A 22,381-nucleotide genomic window follows, 5' to 3' on the forward strand; every position below is an offset into this window, starting at 1 on the left:
GTGAAAACGGTCGAAGGCGCATCGTTATTTCCCTTGTGCGGTATTCCTATAGCGTGGCGCCTCGCTTCAGAGTGCCAAATACGAATCCGCAGATAAATCCGACCATGTGAGGAAAATCTTATAACACAATTGCCTCCTATTGTAGCCTATATATTCCCTGTAGAAATTAAGTCACGCAGTGAAGCAGTTTGTGAAGTAGGATACATCCGCTGAGAAACTCTTTCAGTAATTCCGTGACAGCGTGAGTGCAGTAGTTAAGCAAACATTTATTGAATTTCTTATCATTCCCACAATATTACGATATATAATGAACATATAGGAGGGTGTGGGAGCCCGAAGTTAATCAGAAGCTACAGAAAGCTCTGTGATATAAGAGGAAACATATTGGGATCTGCGTGCATTCTCAAGATTTGCGAGTGAGTGAAAGTCGTTGTTAAGTACAACCTACAGTAGCTAGTAGTAAATTACTACAGAAATTGCAATATCGAATCCCCGCTAGTGCATCTTCTTACAGAGTCAAAAACATTACCGCCAATCAGACCCAGTCAGGCTTCACCGCTGTCAGAACAATCGTCGGATTTCGTAGAAGAGCGAATGGCGGATATGCAAGAAACGGTCCGCGAATCTGGTCTCGCAGAAATACTAGATCGAGTCCCTCTTTGGGGTGCGGTGGACAAGGTTTGTTTGTTTATGTCATTCATGGTGTTTGTCGACTACAATGGTCATATACACCACGTCGATTGTCTTTATTTTGATTCCATATCTGCCGACTTGTTTACCGGTCCACTTCTAGGAATATCTAGGACACCGCTTGCGCGAATCAGATGGCGAGGAGGAGCCTCGATAAACCTCCAAGACTTAGGTAGTAATTTTGGAGTCGACCTCGGTCGAACTCGATCCCGCAACCCATTGGCGTTGCAGCCGTGGATCATGCCACTTCAGTATCTCGCCGCCCGGTCGACAAGGTAATAAAGAACTCGCAATGATGTAACGTCGGATGTACTAATTTGTGCCAACTTCGGGACATACGCATCCGAGAAAGAGGTTGGAATTTGACGATATCCCAAATTTTCAAAAGTGGCATTAAATCATTAGCTTATAAGTAGACCTACGTCCTACATGCGTGAATGCTGATGATACCGCGATCAAGCTACCATACTGGGATTCGAACACAGTATCGCTCGATTCGAAATTTCAACGCGCAACCGACTGCGCCACCTAGAACAAGCTACCTTTTAATCAAGCTCGTGCAGTAAAATAGGCCTATTATCAGGACATTTCCCTGAGATATGCGGCCTATTATGCACTCGATTATATATAGTCACTATGGCAATTATGTCACGCAGTGTAGCGTGAGCTCTAGCTGCAAAAGCAATCTGGGATATGACTGTGTGATTTCACTGGTGAAGTTGACTTGGACTTTAGTTCCCTCATCAACTTTTCAATTTAATAATATACAGTACCGCGGTATCGTTAAAACCTGGTACGTTTACTTGTAACAAGCTATCTGATAATAAAAGAAGCTGCCAGAGATCTGCGTCCGTGTGTGTGCGTGTGAGAAAGTTCGGGACCGCTGTTTGTCATCACAGGTAGTGCGTTTCGACTCAGGGATACCTAGATATTCCTGGTTCCGTCAGGAATGTATTATCGACTCCAATCTAAATTCATGCAAGCGTGTCTTGTTCGATGTCTTGCACGTGCATGGTATTCACTTTACTACATCTCATGGAATTCATATGGCACGTCGTTGGTGAACATTCTACATCAGAGTCGGCCCTTCTCAGTTATTGTCGCTAATGTAATTTTATTACGCTGGAAATCTTTTGATCTTCAGGTCTTATTCAAGGCAAAATGCAAGATTCGCTGCTATGATTCCGACTCGACGCCAGACGCCCGAATCGCCATGACAAACGCCATCGGTGAGATTAAAATTATACGAAACGACGCTCGCAAGCTGCACCGCGTCGTTATGAATCGAGATCAGGTAAATTTTGCGAATGGCCGGTTTGGTTGTTTATATCGCGATGGTTTCATCCACTCCTTGCGTACCATGTACGTTTGGCATGGTGCTTTCAATTTAATTTGTTGTCAATTTGAAATAACTCGATTTGCTTTAAGTTTGTATGTTTCTATGCGCTTGTTGAACCTTGCACAACTTTTAAATGCTCCATCACGTGTTCCAGTCTCTAAAAGAAAGGTTTTTACGGTAGTTGCTGGTAAGAATTGACAATTAGAAATCTTCAATGAATGACAGGGGTGACGTTCCTTCTTTATTTTCAAGCAGTAGTATTCTTCACTTTACACATTTCACTTTATACTTTTCACTACTCACACTATTCCTATTAGGCCACGAAAAGTCTGTGGACTATTGAAATCGCGTAACCAAGGTAAAATGAGATCTATGTGAATAACTCGCGAACTCGTATTTTTTCTCCAAAATATTGTAAATAATATTTTTATAATACTTTGAATGGTTTTACGTAATCCGTGTATATTGTAGGCCATTGTATCCTCTTTCTATTTCTGTCGCACACTCTGTTGCAAGATAACAGTGTTGATCAACGTTTTTACAGCCGCTTAAAGTTTGTACGAATCATCTCATCAACAACCATACCGAACCGAAACTTCATTTCGGAAATAGAAGCGCGTGCTCCTACTTCATCATGGACTATACAGGTAAGCAGGTTACTCTAACAAACGTAGGAACATGCCACTGTTTTAGCTTCTAAACGCAATTTATTCAAACTGTTGCCTTGATGTTGTTGACTTTGCATCCAATCTGATTTCCAGCGCTTATCGTTGATAGTTTGTAGATATGCCAGACTAGAGCAGGATTCACCAACACGCGACACGCGACCTGATTTGAAATTTCAGAAGAACGCTTCGTAAAGCATTTTGAAATACTGAAATTGATTTCAGTTTAAACATGTTGTTGTTGTTCAAAGTGAGCTAATCCCCTGTGCCCAACATCACTATTCCTCACTAGCTGATACGGCATCGGCGATGGTAATATCATTCCATGTGGGACGAATTTTCTGATATGAATGGGCAAAGGCATATTGCCTTGACGTGCAATGACCAACCACTGCCAAGACCGTGACGCTTGAAAACCGACCTCGGGCTCCCAACAAGACCATGCTTTTAGAGGAGATAGTTTTCCAGCAAGTACCATGGCAAATCATCCCTCTGATTTTTCACGGGTCTGCGTGGACTCACCAAATAACTGCGCACTGTGCGCAGTCCCTTGGACAACAGTGCGTAACGACCAAAAAGTCATCACTTTGATTGGACTGCTGAATTATCCACTTTTCTCGTTAATTTTGTGGTGTTGTCTGATAAGAAAGGTCATCACTTCGACATTTTTGTGCACAGCTTAGATTTTCTGTGCGCAGATACCGTATCAGCACCGCGCTATTGCGCACGCGCCCTCAGCTTAGAGGGAACAGTGACTATAGCCCGTGTCTATCTAACCCCTATATCGATTCTTTCGTCCAGGGTGGCCAATTTGCGGCATGGAAGGTAAATTATGTGGCTGTCGACATTCAATTCAATTAGGATGTGTTGGTGGCCGTTAAGATGCAAATTGAAATTGCGAATTGACTCCCTAATTATTGAGAGATTTGAATTATAGGCAATTCTTGAAATTTTCTTTTCGCTACGCGCGATTCAAGCCCCACAGTACCGATGCGCACAGCAGAGGAAAATGATGTGCCCCATAAAGAAATACCAATTTGTAATCGTGTTCTCATCATAACGAAGGAAATTTGTTTCTGGTAGGCATACGTTTGGGCTAATCCAATATATTTCCACCGTACCGACAACCTTGATGAGAGGTCCAAAAATAACAGCATGCAACAAAGGGGGTTAATAACAGTCGGCCCACCCAAAGCAGCGCAGCATTAATATGGCCTACCATAAATTTTCGAAGACACCCCATGCATCAACTATCCCCGGTGTATCTGATCACATGGGCTGAGCAAGTATAAATATTTGATATTAATCTCGGAAACTATACTAACATTATTGCCGAAATTCACTCATGAATATGAAAAAGTTTTCGCACCTTGCGCGACTACAGAACGAATCCTTGTGCCTGTTCATAACATGACTACTCACGATTTCGATGCACATAGTAAGCCGATATGAGTAAATAGATTAGAGTAGAGTTTAACGTGGGTATTTGGCCCCAAGTCAGTTCATTACGACTATGCACTGGAATGCCCCGTGAATAGCAAAAAGGTTGGCCGCCCCTGCTTTAGTTGCTGAAGAGTGCTGTCAGGTATCGGGCGCAGCTCAAAGTTTCTAAATGTAATGAAAGTGATGATCATGATATTTTTGTTGCATTTGTATTTGTTCCATAAAATATTATTTCTTTTGTGATAGCTATGCCCGTCGTCCATGTTAGAGAGAGCACGTCGTTGTACTGAAGTGGAGTTATCAAAAGGTGGTTGTTAAACTGCGTTGCCTATTTTTATATCGATTTTGAACTCATGTGGCCCGCGGCCTCTGCAAACTTTGAAAAGTGGCCCGCGACCTGTTTCGAGTGGGTGACCCCTGAACAAAACATTTCCCAAATCGCCTATTTCTGCCTATAATATAGTTCAAAATAGAATGAAATTGATGATCATGATATTTTTGTTGTGTTCGTATTTCTTCAATAAAATATTATTTCCTTTGTGGTAACCATGCACGTCGCCCATCTTAAAAATGACAGCGTTATACTGACTTCGTGTTATCAAAACGTGGTTGTTAAACTGCAGTGTATATTTTTAACTCGATATTGAAGTCATGTGGCCCGCGGCCTCTACGAACTTTGAAAAGTGACCCGGGACCCATTTTGCGTTGGCGACCCCCAGACTAGAGTGTACACTTTAGCTTACAGATTTGAGTGTAATTCAATTTAGAGAGAAGGTTGCGTTCATTCCGGGAAATTTCGGTTTCCCGCATTTTAGCGGTTATCTCTGTCGGTTTTAATTCACTCTTTTCGCAGGCTGCAGTTAAATTTCATTTCGGAATTTCATAAATATTCCCGAGATTCGAATATACTTTCATCGATATTCACTTATTGTGACTGTTCCCTCATCTGTGTACAGAAAGCAAGGAGCCCAAACGTGGATTCATTGTCATTCATTTCCCGACGGAAGCTCTTTGTACGAGGTACATGTATCAGATTCGTCGTATCATGACTTACCCCGCTCCTTTCGTCGAAGAACGCGTAAAGGTAATCTCTCTGTTAGGATTTCATTGCGTATCGTAGCGTGGCGCGTATTGGTATAATCAATGGCTGCAATACTAATGGGTTCCGGGTTCGGGTACGACCGAGGTGGGCTCCAGAATTCTTACCTAATTCTTAGAGGTTTCCTCCTCGCCATCTCATCCGTGTCTTATAAAACAAAACAGAAGTTCGCCTTGCTACAAGTCGGCAGCTACGGAATCATATTGAAGAAAATTGGTCTGGTGTAAATGACCATAGAAGTCGACAGACACCATAAATACCCCAAACAAACAAAACGTTGCGTATCGTCTAGCACAGTGGTTCCCAACCGGGGGGGAATTTTGAAATTTTTAGGGGGGAATCAGGCTTAAATTTTTTAGGAGAAATCCGGCTTTGGCATTGTATCGGAAGATACACGGGGTTCACAAGGTTTTTAGATTTTTATGGTATATAGAAATGTTAAGTAGAAATTAATTCTTTACAATTGTGTGTTTCTTTGGCGGATCTCAAGCTAGGTGTATGTTAAAATGCCTTTCGTATATATTACACCCTATGATAAAGTGAGGCTTACGAGACGATTTCGTTGGGTCCGCGACAGCCTGTCGACCAAATTGCTACAAAGCAGGAAAACGTCAAGCCGAATTCAGCACAAGGCCGCTAGTGAAATTGTTTAACTTTTTAAGCCAACATATGAGCTAACGTCAAAAACATACCGTACCATCTTCATCGATTCCACTCAAGCCCAAAGCAAGCGGACTTGGTGATTTATTTTTCGTCAGTAGCTACCCGACCAGTCAAAAACAGGTCAAATTTGACTGTACTTTACCAAAGTTTAGTGCGGTCCGCATTCGCCATAGTTCGGACATATCTGAATATGTTTGGCCTTTAATTTCCCAGTCAACAAATGGTTGCGCGTTAAATAGCAAATTTTTTTAGTCACAGGCAACTTTTTCATAGGGGGGGGGGGGGAATTTTAGCTCAAATATCGGCCAAGGGGGGCATGAGACGAAAAAGGTTGGGAACCACTGGTCTAGCAGCAGGGTACCAATTATAAATCTGCGGGTTAATTAGGCAACGAGGTGAAATAATCCTATTATATACCACTGTCGTTCCGTTATGTAACTTCGAAGTAGGAAATGAGTCGTGCAATGAAGCAGCATGGGGGTCCGTTGTTTTTTTTCTAAATTAGATTAGAATTACCATTACCAAATTGTAAAATACTAGGAAACTGAGTTAAATTCCAAATTAAAGATACAACAAAAATCAAGTTCATTTCATATCAAAGCAGATTTCATTCTCATAAGAATGAGGAGGGAAAATATCTGTGAACCAAGCTCAGATGTTTTCGCACAATACAGTTCGCTTGCAGCATTTTCACGAAAACTATAAATTAGATTAGAATTTAAATTAGAGCATAGAAACATTGGAACATAGAAATATTTCTCAAAATAGATTTAAATTAGGTTAACGACATTCCGCGCATTAAGTTTAATAATCTAATTGAACAACTGGAATTATCTAGTACAGTGGTTTTCAACCTTTTTTCCTCGCGGACCCCTTTTGGGGACCCCGGCGGACCCCCTCATGTTTTCGTTCAAAATTAGCTTAATTATCGTGCAACCGTCATCTGTGTCGTGCAAATATTAATTGTAGGCTGGTAATAAACAGCCACAAAATTACTTTCCTTGAAAATAACATCACACAATATTAGGAAATTAGGTAGACTATTTTTATTTCGAAGCGAATTTTGCAGCTGTATTTATTGTCTTGAAAATCCGCGTCTTCTATTTGATACTGTATTGATAATGTACGGCATTGGTGCTTCTAGCCTTATGAGGCTTTGTGCTCCACGACAATGGCACGATGGCAATTTCAACAGCACATTTGAAAGTTACACACTTCAATGCATTTTTCATGACGCCTTTTTGATGCACTCTCTCTCCCACGAATCAGTCTCTCTCTCTTCGATGCGCCTTTCTTCATTCGATCATTGCTGCCGACTTTCAAGCCCGGCTCACAGTACTTTCTGGGCTTTTCAAGTCACTGCAATCGCAGTGACGTCGGCAGTGAGGAGCCCAGATAAACCCCCGACATATCGAAACTTGGTACAGCCGCGACTCGAACCAACAACCATTGGTGTCGTGACGGTGTCGATTTGTACATTGCGCCACTCGCTTCCCTGTTCGATTTGATATGAACGAGCGCCGACAAATCATTTCCACGTTGAGAATCACTGATCTAGTGTCTAAGTCTGGTGGGAACTGGGAAGTACATGCGATCAGTGTTGGGCTGGCTCTAGTCAACGTATTCGTATGACTTGACTTGACTCGAGTCACTTTGCAATAATGACTTGACTAGACCCGGCGCTTCAGAACTGTGTATTGACTCGTGACTCTGAGCAAAATTTACAAGTCAATTTCAAGTCATCAAGAAAACGGTGTCGATTAAATCACTCTATCTTGTGTATGTTCTGATTGTTCGCGATACGCCCGTGTCACTTCTGAGAGCAACCCGTCATTCACTTCACGGATCTTCCATAGTTACATGACAAATAAATTGACTGCAAACTAAATGATCACAGCTTAAGTCAGGGGTCACCAACACGCGGTCCGCGAGGTCGTATTTTGCGGCCCGCGACCTCATTTGAAATTTCCGAAAAACGCTTAGTAAAGCAGTTTGAAATGCTGAACTTTATATCAGTATTGCTGCTGTTGTTCAAAGTAAGCTATTCACCTGTGCCTAATATCACTATTCCTCACTAACTGATACGGCTTTGGCGATGGTAATATAATTCCATGGAGGAAGAATTTGCTGATATGTATGAGCATTGGGCATATTGCTTTGACGTGCAATTGCCAACCACTGCCAAGACCGATACGCTTAGAAAACGAGTTCGGGCTCCCCAAAAGACCGAGCTTCACGATGAGATAGTTTTCCAGCATGTACCGTGTCTAGTTAACCCCAATATCGATTCTTTAGTCCAGGGGTGACCAATCTGTGGCAGTAGAAGGAACAAATTATGCGGCCGTCGTCACTTAATTCGATTAGTATGTGTTGGCGGCCGGCAATATTCCATTGAAATTACGAATTGACTCCATAATTAATGATAGGTTTGAATTATTCTTGAAATTTTCGTCGCGCTACGCACGGTTCAATGACAGTTGATTTTCGACTTTAATATATTAGTGTCCTTTGTAATGTGAGCCCCACAGTACAGATGCGAACAGCAGAGGAAAACGATGCGCGCCACCAAGAAATACAATTTGTAATCAGGTTCTCCTCGCGAAGGAAATTGTGTTTCTGGTAGCTCTATACGTTTCGGCGAATCCAATATCTTTCCACTATACCGACAATCCGGATTGGATGTCAAGATGATTGGATCTCTCACTCATTATTAGCATGACTATACTCACGATTTCGGTGCGCAAAGTGGCCGATATGAGTAAATAGGTTAGACCGAAGTTCACCGGCAATAGACATATGGACAGTTAATGTTGGTATTTGGCCTCTAGTTAGATCATTACGACTATGCACTGGAATGCAGGTATCGTGCGCAGCCCATAGTTCACAATGGAATGAAAGTGAAGATTCTGATTTTTTGTGTTGTATTTGTATTTCTTCAAAATAATATTATTTCTGTGTGTGCGTGAGCGAGCGATACAATGCACTTTGCATGAATACTTTACTTTATATTCGTTGTATGATTCAAGATAAATTACAAGTTAATCTTTCTTTCACACAGCTAGCAAAATATAATGACTTTGAATGATCACTCTCATACTTCGAAAATTCAATTTGTCTTGAAGTGTGACTTGACTCGTGACTTAACTTGACTTGACTCGAGTAACCTCAAAAAAACGAGTGACTTGACTTGACTCGAGTCAAAATGTGCAATGACTCGAGATGATTCGTGACTCGAAGGTATAGCGACTTGATCCCAGCACTGCATGTGATGAGACCTCTTTCAGTATTACGTGGCTGCGTGAATGCAGTACCATAGTGTTCATTGTCCAAGCTAGAAGGAAGCAGTGTTGGGATCAAGTCACTACCTTCGAGTCACGAGTCATCTCGAGTCATTGCAGATTTTGACTCGAGTCAAGTCAAGTCAATCGATTTTCAAAGGTGACTCGAGTCAAGTCAAGTCACTCGTTTTTTGGAGGTGACTCGAGTCAAGTCGAGTCAAGTCAAGTCAAGTCACGAGTCAAGTCACAATTCAAGTCAAATTGAATTTTTGAAGTACGATTGGTGATTCTAAATCATTACATTTTGCTAGCAACGTGAAAGACAGATTAAGGGATCATTTATCTTGAATCAAATAACGAATATCTAGTTTAATATACACGCAAAAAGACGCTGTATCCCTCATGCACACGTAGAACTGCTAGTAAAATGCGGGAGTAACTGTACAGATACATGATACAGTCAGTTATCACCCAAAATATAGGACCTAATGCGAAGCTTCGAGAAGTTGAAACAAATTGATATGGCAGAAGAGCCTACACTACCCGTCTACACATCCGTGATAATATAAACGCACAAACTATATTTGTTCGATTTAAATCATACAAGCGGGTCGGTAAATATGAGCACTGCGCAACATAAGCGTTAAGTCGTCTAAGAAACAGAGACACATTGCTATTTAGATTAATATTCTACTACTACTTCGACAACGTAAGCTGTGATCGTTTAGTTTGCGGTCAATTTATATGTGATGTAACAATGGAGGATCAGTGTAACGTATAATCAGTGGATGACTATCGTTGCTCTCACAAGTGTCACCGGCTTATCTCGAACAATCCGAGCATACACAAGATACAGTGATTTATTCGACAGCGTTTACTTGATGACTTGAAATTGACTCGTGAATTTTACTCCGAGTCACGAGTCAATGTCCATTTTTGAAGCTCCGAGTCAAGTCAAGTCAAGTCAATTTTCGAAAGTGACTCGAGTCAAGTCAAGTCATACGAAAAAGCTGACTCGAGTCTGACTCGAGTCAAGTCATGACTCGAGTCATCCCAACACTGGAAGGAAGCTCTTCCATATTAGAAGAAACTCGTTATAGGATCCGTGTGCATTCTGACGATTTGCAAGACTGTTCAAAGCAGTCGCTGTCAGCACTATAAGTGCTGAGCTACGATAGAAAATGTATTATCGACTTCGATCTATTCATGATAGCGTGTCTTGCCAGAAAGCCGAGCCGACCGCTGGACATGGCATTTGTGAGATCACATTAAACTCAAATATCACATTGTTGGGGAACATTGTATATCAGAGTTTGCCCCTTCCAATGATTTCAATTACTAAATTTGTTTTATACTCGCAAACATTATGCTCTTCAGGTTTTATTCAGAGCAAGGTGCCGGCTTCTCTCCCGCTACGATTCCGCCTACCGAGTCATCGAAAAATACGGCGTCGGGGAAATCATAGTTTTACAAAACATCAAGAGAAAGCTGTACCGCATCATTATCATACGAGAACAAGTAAATGTTTTGCGGTGATCGGTTGGATTGTTTTTATTACTATAGTTTTATTGGCACTCATTGCAAAGCAGCCAAGTTCGCTTGACGTTTTCATTTTACTTTGTTGACCATTGAAAAGAACTCCATGATTTGTTTGGAGAGAAAAAGACGGTTCTATGCATCGCAAGACCTCGTACAAATTTCGGGAGGCTGGGGCGGTCATGTGTTTGAGGTAGTTGCTGGTACGAATCAACAATAAGAAATCTTGCGTGAATGATAGGGGTGGCTGTCCCTCTCTGTATATTGTCCCGCAGCATTACTTTTCAGGCCGACTCAACTTATTGGCTGCGTAAAGACGGTAGACTACCCAAATGTAGACAGTTGGTTGGATAGAGCATAAGGATAAATGACGCCAGAGATTTGCCAAAACATCAACTATTACCATAAAACGCTCCTCGGTAATCGAGTTATGATGTTGTATGAAACGGGCAATTTTTATAGGCCATACACGAAAGTTATGCAAAGTCTTCCGTGAACTCGTCTTTTCTTGAAAGTATTGAAAAATTGTCTTTTTATATTACATTGATTTGTTTTACGAAAGTTATGCTTTGTAAACCTTATCCTCATTCGCTCTATCGCACTCTCTGTTGCAAGGAGCGTTCATGAACGTTATGTTTAGACGCTCGAAGTGTGCACGAATCATATTGTCCACGCTGATACTATCACGCAACTTCATCTTGGAGATCCGACAGCTTGCTGGTACGCCATCATGGACTACACAGGTGGGCAGGCAGTTCTGTAACTATATAGCGTCGGAAAATGTCATTATTATCGGTTTAAATGGTAGCCTACGCTGTAATCAGTGTGTGTGTGCCTTGGAATTCAAAAATGTCGCTGGAAATGAAGTGTTTAAGGTAAATAGTCTTTGTCGGCTGATAGTCCTCGGGAAATCACTACGTGTTGTGGGGCTCACGGATAACTTTAGGTCCGTTGTGAAACTCGGTTTGAGGGATGTAGTTTAAACTAGGCTACATCTACGGCCTTGAAGTAGTCGCACGACTCCCTACATCGGAGTTTTGGGATAGTTATATTGGTTTGGGCCATAATTCTGCTTCAGAAAGAAGACTGTAAGACTTTTCATCCGTAGTCCTGCTGGTTTGAACCATGCTAAACTACCATGCTAAACCGCCAGAATTACAAATATCGTACGCTATCTGCGTTTTACAGAAGAACTGACAATATTAACCCGTTTTGGGCTTGTTTTTTTTGCCGCTGTGGACTTTGATTTAAATGCGATTTCCAGGGCTTATTGTTGTTTAGCTGGTAGATACGGCAAAGTCGTGTATGAGTTTCTTGTCCTCAGCGTTTCTGACATTTCAGAGGTACGTGAATTCGATGTTTAATTGTATATAATCTGCTTTCTTTCGCAGTAACGATGTAGGCCTATGAATGACTTCATTTCTGTATTGGTGCCTTAATGACCATCAAGTAGCCTTCAAGAACTGTAATCGTCTAACTGAGCCTTAAGGACAGACTTGGCAAAGAGGACATTTTTAAACTTTCCCCAATTCAATCAGAATTAGAATTACAGCTACAACGTTTTTCTTCAAATTGGAGTAGCCTATAGAATAAGAATACACTGTTATTTCCAGATTAGATTAAAACTAGAATTATAGCTACACAGTTTTATCGAAATTAGATTTCGCGAAAACTTGTTCATTGAGTCAAGCTCCGTTTATATGTAGTGAAAGTTCATTATTATGAGGATGAGAATGGCAAATGTCTGTACTGCAAGCTTGGCTCGTTTCGCACTCTAATTCCACTCTAATAAGTCCAATTAAACAACTAGAATTATCTAGAATTATCTAGTTGTCCAAGTCTGCTTATAGACATAATTTCAGATATACCGTGAGTAATGTTTAACCCCGGATAGGTAAGCTTGTGCATAACAAACAATCACATCTATCGCATCAAATTGCATTTGTTTTCTTGCTACTCATATTCATATATGTTTTGGTATAGCAATAACGCTAGCAGTAATAAATATTGGTATACAATTAAGTAGGCTACAATATGTCATTCACTTGACACGCGGCGTAGTAATAACAAATTAGTGCATGGTACCCGGTCGGAAAAGTTTGAGTAACACTGGCTGAGAGAATGAATGTTGTTACGTGACATACAAGCTCGCGTCCATTATGGTTAATTTCCGTTTCCACATTTTATCTTGTACCTATATCGGTGAGAATCCACTCTTTTCGAATGTTGAGAAATAGAATCCCAATTGAGAATAACAAAATTATTTTTTTAAATTCCTATATATTTTCATCGATGTGTACTTGCTATTGTGTTCAGAGTTCCAAGTTTAACTTTTGCATTTAGGCTAATCCTCTGGGATCTTGGTTGAGGCTTCGGGTCCCCGGCGCCGCCCGGCAGATCCCAGTCTTTCTGTTGATATCGTCCCACTCGGCGAGTACGCAGTAACTTAAGATAGTAAAGTCTTCGTCGCATATTGCGACTTGGTCTACTCTTACTGCCTATACTGCGCAGCACACCCAAGCTGTAGGCCTACGTAATCATTACAAGCAATCAGCTAGCGGAGCGAGAAATACACGTCTGCACTCGGCGACCGACTATGATGAATCAGGCTGATCTAGCGCAACGCGGGCTGTCGTTTGAAGACGCCCACGACCGCCTACGCTGGAGACGCTTAACACGAGCCCAAAACTGATTATCTTGATGTTCTTTTGTTTCTTGTTTTGTTTTGCCCTTTTTATTTTATCTAATTGAAAAGTCGATATATATATTGTTATTGTGACTGTTCCGTCGTCTGTTTACAGTAATCGAGCAGCCAAGACCGGGGTACATTGCCATTCGTTTCAAGACGGCGGCTCTTTGTGCGAAATACATGGCTCAGATAGAAGACGCCAAGGTCCAGGGTAATCCTGGCCCTTATTCGCCCGTAAACAACGAACAGGTAATGGTTTATGGCATGGTATTGATTGTGTGTCGTCTGACGGCATGGGACTATTATGAATCCGAAAGTTAATTCGGTCATGCGGTGGAATTATCCGTTTATACATCTGCTGTGCAATATATATATTTTCCCTGTAGAAATTTGGTCATGAAGTGAAGCAGTATGAAGTGGGCTTTGATAACCTTTTTCAGTACTTACGTGACTGTGTGAGTGCAGTGGTTAGTCTATCATTTATTTGAATTTTTATCAATTCCAATCCACCACAAGATCGCGCTATATTGACATGATGATGTCATGATGGTGTCTAAACGACTTGGTAGTCTTTTAATCAGAAGTGGTATTGAAGGAAGGTCCCTGGAATGTGTGCGAAATGAAATTGGAATCTTTCATCCGTATTCGAATCTGAAATCTATCAAAGATACCAGACTTAAGCTTCTCGTTTGGAATGGGATGCTAGGTATACCTACTTTGTCGACTCAGCGGAAAATTATCCATTTACAAGTCAAAAGAGATGAGACGCACATTAGTATTGTATTTAGGCTTTTCAAAGATAAACTTGATAGCTTCTTACTCCTCTTTAATCTTGGTAGAATGATCAATTGGTGCAGGAGAATATTTATTTCCGTTGTGCAAAAGTACAATTTCTAGGCTTGATAAACTGCTTTATTGACAAACAAAGAGTTTGCATCAGGTCATGTTAATATTGACAGAATGATTGACAACGACATGAGGGTTCTTTATAGTCAATTATCTATTTATGCGCAGTATAAAATTTAAAATAAACTACGATTTATTTCATACCAAGTTCATGGGTGAATACAGTTACGTGGGGCTTTTTTATGGGTATAAGTATCTTCTGAACAAGAGCCATACTGGCAGAACTAATGCGATATTCGTAATCAGCAAGCTTGAAAACCCCAGAAACAACTCTCAGAGGTTCTCCAAAAAAAATATTTTATTTTGTTGACCAGTGTAATTGACAATCCTAGATCATAGTTTGTTCCTTTGAGATATTCTCGCTTATGCAAGTTTTTATGCACAAAATCCCTTTTCTCATCAGGTCTTATTCAAGGCAATATGCAAGATTTCCTGCTATGATTCAACCGACCAAGCCGGCAAGACAAACGCGATAGGGGAGATTAAAATTATTCGAGAGGACTCGCGCAAGCTGTACCGCGTTGTTATGAATCGAGATCTGGTAAGCTGTTGCGAATTATTGGTTCAGTTGTTTATATCGCGATGGTTTTATTTACTCCTTGCTTACCATGTGCGTTCGGCATGACAATTTCATTTTAGTTTGTTGTCAATTTAGAATAAGTCATTTTGTTCTGAGTTTGTACGTTTCTATGCGTTTCAGGAACCTTGTAAATATTGGGGGGGGGGGGCTCTTTCAAGTATTCCCTTTTCCTAAAGAAAGGGATTTCAGGTAGTGAGTGGTCGAAATCAACAATAAGAAATCCTCCGTGAATGATAGGAATGGTTGACAAGCGGTCCCTTTATATTTTAAAGCATTAGTGCTTTTCACTTTACGCATTTCACTTTAAGTAGTCAAACTATTCCCAATAGGCTAGGAAAATTCGGTATGCTACTCAAATCGTGGGACCTGGTAGAAAGCAGTTGTGAAATTGCGTCAGATTTGGGGAAATTACATCAGAGGTTTGCCGAAACTTCATCTACCACCACAAAACGTTGCTAGGTAGTCAATACATCATGTCGCATAAAACGAGCATTGATAATGGGACTCATGAGATCCATGCGAATTGACCCCGGAACTCGTATTATCTCGAAAACATTGTAAATATTATTTTGTATCACTTTGAGTAGTTTTTCGATTTCCTCATTCATATATTTTAGGGCATTTAGTCCTCTCTCTAGTTCTCTCGCAGACACTGTCTATTTTCAGTGTCTCACAGTTTGTACGGATCATGTGATCGACGATGATACCGACCCGCAAGTCCATTGCGGAAATCGGAATGTGTGCTCCTACTTCATCATGGATTATACAGGTGGGCAGGCAGCTCTCTAACTAGACAAATTTGCTGGTCCGACTAATAGGCCGCATTCTTAAAATTATCGTGATCTGATTTGGAAAACTCCGATGATAATTATCTGCGAATAACTTTGTCTAGTACACTACAAAAACAGTGGGCTATACGTAGGGTTGCATTTAAAACAAAAGTCAATTTAAAACAAACGTGATTATTACTACGCCTATGGTTTTTTTATGCCATGACGTCACGAATATTCAATTGTAACGTCATAGTGACTCTGGCAAAAATGACGGCCTGATATCCATTCCAAATGTTGTTGTATTTGTTGTGTCTTTGACGTTGTTGACTTTGCATTCAATCCTATTTACAGTAATTATCGAACATTAACTTGTCTATAATACGTCGACACAAGGTCTGCACTTTTGAAGAATTTAAGAAGTAGCATAGAAGATCGCGTATATCATTAGGAATTTGGGATTTACCCAATTTAGCTGGTGCCTAAATTGGTGAGAGTCCACTCTTGCCGAATGTAGTGAAGTGAATTCCCACTTGCGTTTTAGATAAAAATATTTTCTGAAATCCCACTGTATATATTCTTAGATGTCCATTTACTGTTACTGTTCTCTCGTCTATTCACAGAAAGCATGCATGCCGAGCCGCGGTACGTTGTTATCAAGTTCATGACGGCAGATCTTTGTGCGACATACATGGGTCATATAGGAGATGTCAAGGCTTATCCCAGATTCGCTTGCTAATACTAGCTGATTCTCGGTTTTTACGCGCTTCGATGATATGACATTCTATAGGATATGTCCGAGGACAATTTACTAATCGAATATGTCATCGGCTGTTTTGTAAGCGTTTACTGCAATTTCACAGTCATATAACCTCTTTCCTGTGTTCAGCCGTCAATAATACACGAGAGCTGGTTTGCATACCATCAATAAATTGACGCGCTGAGTGTCGTAGCGCTCGGTAGGTTGTTCAACACTTGCGTGAAACTAGGCAGGTATACGCATCGTTGGAAGCTTCTGGTTTATGTGAGCACGATCTTACACGATGCCTGGCGACGACTCAGGCCACATTATGTCACAATGCTGAAGAACATGCTGACTATTTAAAAGTCACCAAACGTATCAACTGAAGCGATCAAATGCTATGATCGCATAAAATCAATATCTTCCGACCATTTGCCTACAATTTCGACGAGGACTTCCAAGGAAATATACTAGGGTTGCAATACGCTCGGATTTTCCCGGGCATGTCCGGAATTTCACTGTTCAAACTGCGTTCTGAAATATGTCGAAATGTCCGGAATTCTTTAGGCTTGAAGTAGGCTCAAAAATTTTTTCAACATAAACAATCCTATTTTTGGACAGATTTGGCCTACTTGGAATATTTCTTCGCTCTGGGCGCGATTTAGTGTCACACATGGAAATTTTAATATGGCGAACACCGCCCTCGCAAGAAATGCAATCAGAACTTAATAAAAATAATTTATTAATTTTAAGAGAACGGTATATTCCTATAGAGACGATTAAGGCCGAGATTGGCAAGGATGCACCTCGTTTAGTATTGATTTTTTTATGCTCTCAGCGCCAGTGGTTGACGGAACGAAGTTGAAATGCAAAGAATTTCAACCAAATATGTTATAATAATTGAAAAATTGTAATATATGAAAACGGTTCACAGTGCAGTGCAGAACCTACCAGGGTTAGTTGGTGAACGTGATCCTCTAAATTTCGAAGGTTCACACACAGAACGCGAACGTGAGCCTCACGTTCACACCATCCCTACTACGTATCTCTCAAGCAATTCTGTCATATCGGAATGAATCCGCAGGTGCGATTGAAAAGATGCTTTACAGTTGTATTTCCTTTGGCATATACCACATTTTATCGTTGTATATGTCGTTCCATGTGATCTTTCATAGAATCTTTCCCAGAAAATGATTTGCCGCAGATCTCACAACTATAACGTTTCGAGTCTTCGAGATGGGTTTCTTCACACCGAAATGAGTCTTGAAGTGACGGTTCATGGTGCCGCTGTGCTTGAACGTTTTACCGCAAACATCGCATGTAAACATCCCGATTGTAAGATGAGCTAGTACATGTTTACGACAACTAGATCTGTGGCGAAACTCCTGCCCGCATATGCCACAGATCAGTCTTGCGACTTCTGAATAACTGTACAAGTGTACATGTGCATTAACAAGGTGTATTTGCTAGCAAACGTTCTAGCGCAGATCTGGCACTCATATCCTCCCAAGTTCAGATGTTCTTTCACGTGAGAAGTCATACGACTTCTTTCATTGAACGTTTTTCCGCAAATCTCGCAGTCATGTTTTTCGGTAGAAATATGTGGTTCTATGTGACGCCTGATATTACTTCTTTGATTGAACGTTTTCCCGCAAATCTCGCAGTCATGTTTTTCGGTGGAAATATGTGCTTCTATGTGACGGCTCATACTACGTATTTGAAGCGTTTGGCCACAAATCCTGCAGTCCTGTTTTTCGGCAGCAAGATGGGATCGCTCGTGTCTACGCAAGCTTGTGAGATCACGAAATTCTTTTCCGCATATCTCGCAGACCGACTCTCGGGTATCACGACTATGTAACGTAGTAGATTCGATAGCTGCATCTCGATGAAATGTTTGGTTGCTCATCTTACGTCTGAGTCGCTCGAAGGGCTTTAGGCGACGCTTCACCTGATCCGGTTATCGCCTTCAACGGAATCGGTTCAAGCAGTCGAATTCTGTATATCCCCACGTTACTATACCATATCTATCAGTTGGAGGCTACATGTTACATTGCATATCTCGCTGCAAGCGAGCACAGCACGATGTCAATATTATTGCCCCCGGCGTGAGCGTTTCTCATCGGACCTGTCAATTAAACAACTCTTGTACAATGTACATACAATATACATATTAGGGATGGTGTGAGCCTCCGAAAGGTTCAGGTTCGTGTGAACGTGATATTGCTAATTCCAATCCTACATTTCAGTGAATTGATAGCCAATATTAATATACACGATACCTATAACTAGGGCTGGGCAAAATCGAGTACTTTAGTGATTCGATTCTGAATCACGTATTTTGCTTCGAGTCGAGTCGAGTATTCGAGTATCACTCATTGTGACGTAATATCAAATGCCAAGGTTCAAATATGTAGCTTTATGCCACCACAAAGAATATAATGCCTGTTATCCATCACATTAATGATACTTTGATATTATTTTGACCCTACCGATTTCATTTCACTTTCTGACAATGTTGTGGGAGGATCAGGACTTCGGAAATGTGTTATTTCCAGTAACGTTCGTAGCTTTGTACCATGTGTCGTATGCTGCGACACAGCCAATCAAGGTTTCATGGCTTCCAAAGTGGAAAATGGTATCAAAACCCTAATTCTCGTCGTTAAAATAACTTTCAATGGCGAGGAACGTATAATTTCAGTACTCGAAAAAATCGCCTCTTGCTACTCGACTCGAATCATTGGAATAAATACTCGATTCAGATTCGAGTACTCGAATCATTGTGCCCAGCCCTACCTATAACGACGACTCGGGCCACATAATGCTACAATGCTGAAGTACATATTGACGTTTTAAACGTCGTCGAATGCATCAACTGGGGCAATCAAATGCTATAATAATCCCATAAAATCTATATCATCTGCCGCTTTGCCAACAATTTCGATGAGGACTTGCAAGGGAATACAAGCTTACGTCTTAACGGTCTAGGCCAGAACGGAGAATGTATTCGGTTCGGCGTCTGCGTATTGCGACGTTGATATTGAGCAGAGTGTAAAACGGGTTTCTATATTCGCTACCGATATTACTATATTAACAAGTTATACAGCAATAGCCAACACCCCAATCGCACGGATTTTGTTTTTATGATACAATAAACATATGAAGTCAAGATTGACCCCGTACACCTGCTACATATTTTAACATCAGACAACAATATCAACTCCTGATTGGTTGAATAAGCATCATTCGCTGACTACATGTAGTGTATTTCGCTCTTAATGTTGGCCATTGCGGGTCAAGCTCACAGCAGAGAGTAGCACTACATATTCACAAACGGAAAGCTGGATATTTCGAGCAAAGTTTTGTAACAAATCAAGTAAAATTTTTGAGATTGTCAAGGTGCATGTTCGTTTAGCGTTAATTTATGTTATGCTCCCAGCGCCCTGCATAGAATGGCCCGCAGTTGAAATGCAATAAATTTCAACCAAAGATGTTATAATGAAGTGAAAATTGTAATATATGAAACAGAGTTGGATCAATTACATTATTTCAGCTAATTAAAATTACAATTACAATTACTTCCTTGCACGTTTCAATTGCATTACAATAACAATTACTCATTGCCAAAAATATCAAATTACAATTACAATTACAATTACATGAACAAATGTAAATAATTACATTCAGCCCAATTAGAATTACAATTAATTGTCCAACTGTGGATTTGAGTACTACCTGCTGTTATAATTCCATAGCTTAAAGGGGCACTGCACTCTAAAAATGATGTGGTCTCAAATTGAAGGGCAAAACGAAAGAACAATTTTGGCCGCAGCCGTTTTCTTCAGAACGCCACCGTAATGGAGCTGTAATGTATTGCAATTTCCACAGATGCATCACGCTCCAGCAGTCACGCTGAGATCTAACTTTATATAGTTGTCAGCCAATGTTATGAAGGAAATAGAATACACTAGGCCCGATTTTGACATAAATCTCCTGACTGGACAGGTGGACATCTTCCGTTGAACGCGGTATCTAAATCACCTTGACGTGTACGAAATATTTCCTTCATAACATCGGCGGAAAATTATATAAAGTTCGATCTCTGCGTCATGACTGCTGGAGCGTGATTCATCTGTGGAAATTTCAATACATTACAGTTCCGTTACGGTGGCGTTCTGAAGAAAACGGCTGCGGACAAAATTTTTCTTCCGTTTTGCCCTTCAATTTGAGACCACATCATTTTTAGAGTGCAGTGCCCCTTTAATCTCTTCGAAGCGATTAACGTTATACAGCATCATGGTCGAAACAGCACTTCGTCAGCCACCCAAAACACGTTGGTCTTGGCCCCCTCAATAGGGTGATGGACCAAACGTCTGGGAGACGCAGCCCCCCAGATCCCCCATTGGAATGACCGTTTTTACTACTAGGCTACTTGTGTTCGAGATTGCTGATTGGTAATCAGTGAGTTTAGACGTCCTAATCGCACGAAAATTTTCTATAATTCATGATTGAATCGGTCAATAATATTGGTCATTGCATATATATTTTGCAATAAATATTTCATCCTCTCTGACCCCACGTAATCAAATTTACCGTTAGAACTGAGTGTGGTATTGTCTGAGAAAATTTAGGGCACGTAATTAATAATTAAACATGTTCGGGTGGGCCCGTTGGTATAATTACTTACTGCCAGTTCAAGAGACCCCAACTGGGTGGTCGTTCGGCATCCCACTATCTGTTCATTACATCGCATTGTGTGTCTTTTATATCACATTGTACATTGTGTATGTGTATTGGGAAAATGAAAATATAATCTGTCGATTGATTGATTGTTTGACATGCTGCTATTTTTTACTTTCTATCTGCCGTATATAGTAAATAAAATATTGAAATCGCCCAAACGTACTAAACTAAAAGACCCACACGATTTCAAATTGGTATTTTTACTGGTAAAGAACTTTTCTCTGGAGAATGGTATTCGTCCTGTGCTGTGCAGATTGCTAGGCCTAAAAAATTCGGCGCCAGCTATTCAGGCAATTATGGACAATTATAAAGATATATATATATCGAAGTTTTCGGTCAACATTAGCTCAGTCCTTTTTGGCCAAGGTTTACCCGCTGCCGATCTTTTTGGCACACTTCTCAGAGTCCTATGTTTGCCTAAGCTTCATGTCCTGGCACACCGTGGCGCAATAATGGCCGATGCCGGAATGCCTATTTATATAAATTATGGATAGTTTTTCTGAGGAGAAGAATACCCAAAAATCAATATAGCCTACTTAGGAGCATTAAATCGGCCTATATTGGCATAAATTTTTAAAAAATACCCTATAATTCGATTTCATTAAAGACTTAGTTTTGAGCCCTCTTCGAGCTCAGGCTTCCCCCAATGGGGGGGTTTGGGGTGTGGGAGTTACGGCCCTGCACAACAATCAGCCCAATTAATAGTCACACGGCATCGTGGCTCAATCCCTAAACGCTGCAGTTGGCAAGCCTAAGCTTTTTTCTCGCTTGACACATAAACCTTGAAATTGTCACAGTGAATGTGTAGTGTGTACTATATGAATTTGCTCGCGTACCCCAGTTTGATGATCCCTGACCTAGACGATGTAAAGAACAGGCATGTACAGTGTACACAGTGAATGAAAAGCAACAGAAGATAACATAAAAGCAAGCGATAGAAAGGAAGTGGCATGTGTAGGAACCCTAATATCCCCCACCCGTAACCCTAAGAAAACCCACAACACCAATCCCAACGCGAAAAACAATTATTTTAACGTTTATAAATTTTGACATGTTGATGGAAACATTTAGTAGTGTCACGGTGAACACTGGTTGGCTGTTTACCTTAAAACGAAGAAGCGTCAATTATTTTGTGTTGTGCTTGTCAGGTCTCAATAACAATGTACCAGTGTTGGGATCAAGTCACTACCTTCGAGTCACGAGTCATTTCGAGTCATTGCACATTTTGACTCGAGTCAAGT

The 22,381-nt window shown here is 40.8% G+C and overlaps 2 protein-coding genes across 2 annotated transcripts in view; both read left to right on the plus strand.

Annotated features, from left to right (window-relative positions):
- LOC145448574 (uncharacterized) overlaps nucleotides 1–22,381 on the plus strand; it is a 54,771-nt gene that overhangs the window by 25,189 nt on the left and 7,201 nt on the right. The gene's annotated exons all lie outside the window — the stretch shown is intronic.
- On the plus strand, nucleotides 270–16,590 carry LOC145448853 (RANBP2-like and GRIP domain-containing protein 2). Its single transcript, XM_080327300.1, has 10 exons — nucleotides 270–678; nucleotides 1,835–1,984; nucleotides 2,574–2,676; nucleotides 5,094–5,221; nucleotides 10,555–10,695; nucleotides 11,354–11,456; nucleotides 13,515–13,651; nucleotides 14,712–14,849; nucleotides 15,555–15,657; nucleotides 16,282–16,590. Exons 1-10 carry the CDS (start codon nucleotides 595–597, stop codon nucleotides 16,395–16,397), a joined length of 1,203 nt encoding a protein of 400 aa, XP_080183426.1. The 5' UTR covers nucleotides 270–594; the 3' UTR covers nucleotides 16,398–16,590.

This window comes from Botryllus schlosseri, chromosome 10 (assembly GCF_051294905.1).
Source record: "Botryllus schlosseri isolate E-star chromosome 10, Bs_hap1, whole genome shotgun sequence".
In the NCBI taxonomy this organism is placed as follows: Eukaryota; Metazoa; Chordata; class Ascidiacea; order Stolidobranchia; family Styelidae; genus Botryllus; species Botryllus schlosseri.

Bases quoted from the DNA above. Each gene is read 5' to 3' on its own strand.
- LOC145448853 (XM_080327300.1), top strand. From the start codon at position 595: ATGGCGGATATGCAAGAAACGGTCCGCGAATCTGGTCTCGCAGAAATA. The intron at 5,222-10,554 runs GTAATCTCTCTG...TATGCTCTTCAG, and splicing joins TCGTCGAAGAACGCGTAAAG to GTTTTATTCAGAGCAAGGTG. The intron at 14,850-15,554 runs GTAAGCTGTTGC...GTCTATTTTCAG, and splicing joins TTGTTATGAATCGAGATCTG to TGTCTCACAGTTTGTACGGA.